The 2,626-nt window shown below is 48.9% G+C and overlaps 1 protein-coding gene across 1 annotated transcript; it reads left to right on the top strand.

The window, feature by feature from the left end:
• Positions 1 to 1,139: 1,139 nt before the first annotated feature.
• Positions 1,140 to 2,168, top strand: LOC137422246 (forkhead box protein B1-like). The gene is given in 5 exon segments (XM_068108999.2): positions 1,140 to 1,176; positions 1,179 to 1,346; positions 1,349 to 1,713; positions 1,715 to 1,792; positions 1,794 to 2,168. Coding segments are annotated over 5 exon segments (1,023 nt in total).
• Positions 2,169 to 2,626: the final 458 nt, after the last annotated feature.

The raw sequence follows: 2,626 nt of genomic DNA, 5'->3' as shown, positions 1-2,626 counted from the left end.
CTGTATATATATATATATATATACTGTATATATATATATATATACTGTATATATATATATATATATATGTATATATATATATATATATATATATATATATATTATATATATATATATATATAATATATATACATATATATATATATATATATATATGCATGCCTATACAAATTTACAAATATATATAAGAAATATTTTCAAATATGCAGTGTGTGCTCCTTCAACTCCGTTTTGGAGGCTTTTTGATTGCACTCAGAGTCGCGAGATCGTTTGTTATTGCAGCCACAGAAGGAAGGGACAGCAGGTGTATGAGCCCCATGCGTCCATGCGACAAACTGCACCGAGCATTGTCCATCGTCCTGCCTCTTCCTCTCACTGTCCTCTGGTTTCGCATCAGTCTTTTACAGAATGATTGTGGATGTGATGCAGGTTGACCTGCAGGTACATATGTCAACTACAACTTGTATTTGTATACCTCGATCAATCGATCAATTCAATTGGGAAAGGCAGATTCACTCAAGTACAGTTAGCTAGAAGAATATGGCACGGTATAGATGTACCCACTTATCCACTCCTCTCCCTAATACACGTTAGCACCAACGCTCCTCCTACCTCCCCTTCCGATCGCGTCCCTCACCCCCTGCTCCCCTCCCCGTACTCCGGATACCTTCACAGGCTTGCTCCCAGCACCCCGAACCGCATTGTCCTCATCAGAACCGCCCTCGCTCGGAATGCAGCCGATTGGCCGAAGGTGGCCATGTAAATAGGTGCAAATGAAACCAGATTAGGCCTTCCCCGGACCATTGTCGTGTGATAATGGAGTGCGAAAACATTAATGAAGCTCCCTCCAGGGGACTTGCGCTCTAAGCGGCCGCGCATCGTCAAAAAGCGACGGCAGAGGCGCAGGACAGCCGAGACAACACAGCGACAACAACTACGACAATATCTGCAACGGACTCGTCAACCCCGTCTACCTTGGACGGGCAGAACGTCAACGTGCCCCCGGCGCACGGTCGAGCCAGCGATCAAGACACTAAGCAGGGGACCTTGGCACAGGTGCACTCTCGAACGTGGTGTTTCTCATCGATCGGTCCGTGAGAAGTGATCGAGTGGCATCCAGAGCCAGAAGCACATTCGAGATGCCGAGGCCGGGTAGGAATACATACAGTGACCAAAAGCCCCGTACTCCTACATCTCTCTTACGGCCATGGCCATCCAGAGTTCTACAGAGAAGATGTTGCCACTCAGTGAGATCTACAAGTTCATTATGGAGCGATTTCCCTACTACAGAGAAAACACGCAGCGCTGGCAGAACTCGCTGCGCCATAACCTATCCTTCAATGACTGTTCATCAAGATTCCGCGCCGGCCCGACCAACCTGGCAAGGGTAGTTTCTGGGCACTGCACCCTGCCTGTGGAGACATGTTCGAGAACGGAAGCTTCCTCCGACGCAGGAAGCGTTTTAAGGTAATTCGGGCAGAGAGCAAAGACCCAGATGCATCGCCTTTTTTCCAGCCACCACCATCACCCCACCACCACCAACACCAGCATCACCAACAGGCCAAAATACGGCTGTCGGCCCTCGCGGCTTCCAGTGGTCACCTTCCGCAATTCGCTACCGCCGGTTACAATGTCGGTCTACCCGCAGCCGCTGCCGCTGCTGCAGTGGCTTCGGTGGGCTTCAAACACCCATTTGCCATCGAGAACATCATCGGCTCGGGATTACAAAGCCATGATGTCGGCCGGGGGGTTCACCTTGCCCGCTTCTGTTCAACCCGTACCCACGAGCTACCCCAGTATCTGCCCAGCTGCAGACGGTGGTCGGGTCGATTCCTCCGACGTGGCCGCCTCTTTACGGACCGAGCATGCTCGAAACTTCAGCGACCGGGCCCGTGGCAGTACCCGGTCTGCGCAGCAACGACTACGGTGCGTACGGCGTACCTCTGAAGCCCCTGTGTGGCCACCCGACGCAGCCCTTGCCCGCCATCCCGGTACCCATCAAGGCGACGCCTGCCATTCCCTCGCTGCCGGGCATGGCCCCACTGGTCAGCGTCTCCCCACAGACTATAAGCAAAGCCAACTCGCCTCCTACGGGTCGGCCAAGCCCTGTACCCGCGACACGCTTGTGCCCGGGCGGAACGTTGCAACAGTCCGTGTCTGTGCATTGATTTGGGAGAGTCTGAGCGGAGCGCGGGCCACGACTCCCGATGGAATGCCGCACGAGATCCAAAAACATTGTAAGCGCAGGTTTATGTCCGGTTCATGAAATATTAGGCATTTTCATTTTGTTGTTTTTTTTGTTTGTTTTTTTTGTTTTTACATTAATATAGTTGTTGTGTTTTGGTCATGTTTCGTTGCAATTTAGTCCAGTATCGAGAACTTTTGTTACACGCCATTTAATTGCTCCTGAAGGAATTCGAACTTTCAACTTTACGCACTTTGATTAACTATGAGGAATATTCTTTGTTTATATTTTGCTGACTGCCCTGCTGTAAAAGTATTCTGTACATAAATTATAAACAAAAAATATCGAGTTTTGAATGTGAAAAGGAAAGTAAATGTAATTTTTTTGTGATCTGTCAAAGTATGGGCAGGAGGATTTAAAAGTCGTGATATATGATAACTG

The sequence above is a fragment of the Myxine glutinosa genome, chromosome 2, assembly GCF_964187855.1.
Source record: "Myxine glutinosa chromosome 2, kmMyxGlut1.1, whole genome shotgun sequence".
NCBI lineage: Eukaryota > Metazoa > Chordata > Myxini > Myxiniformes > Myxinidae > Myxine > Myxine glutinosa.
The sequence above is the reverse complement of the archived record's forward strand: the minus strand, read 5'-3'. Positions and strand labels throughout refer to the sequence as shown.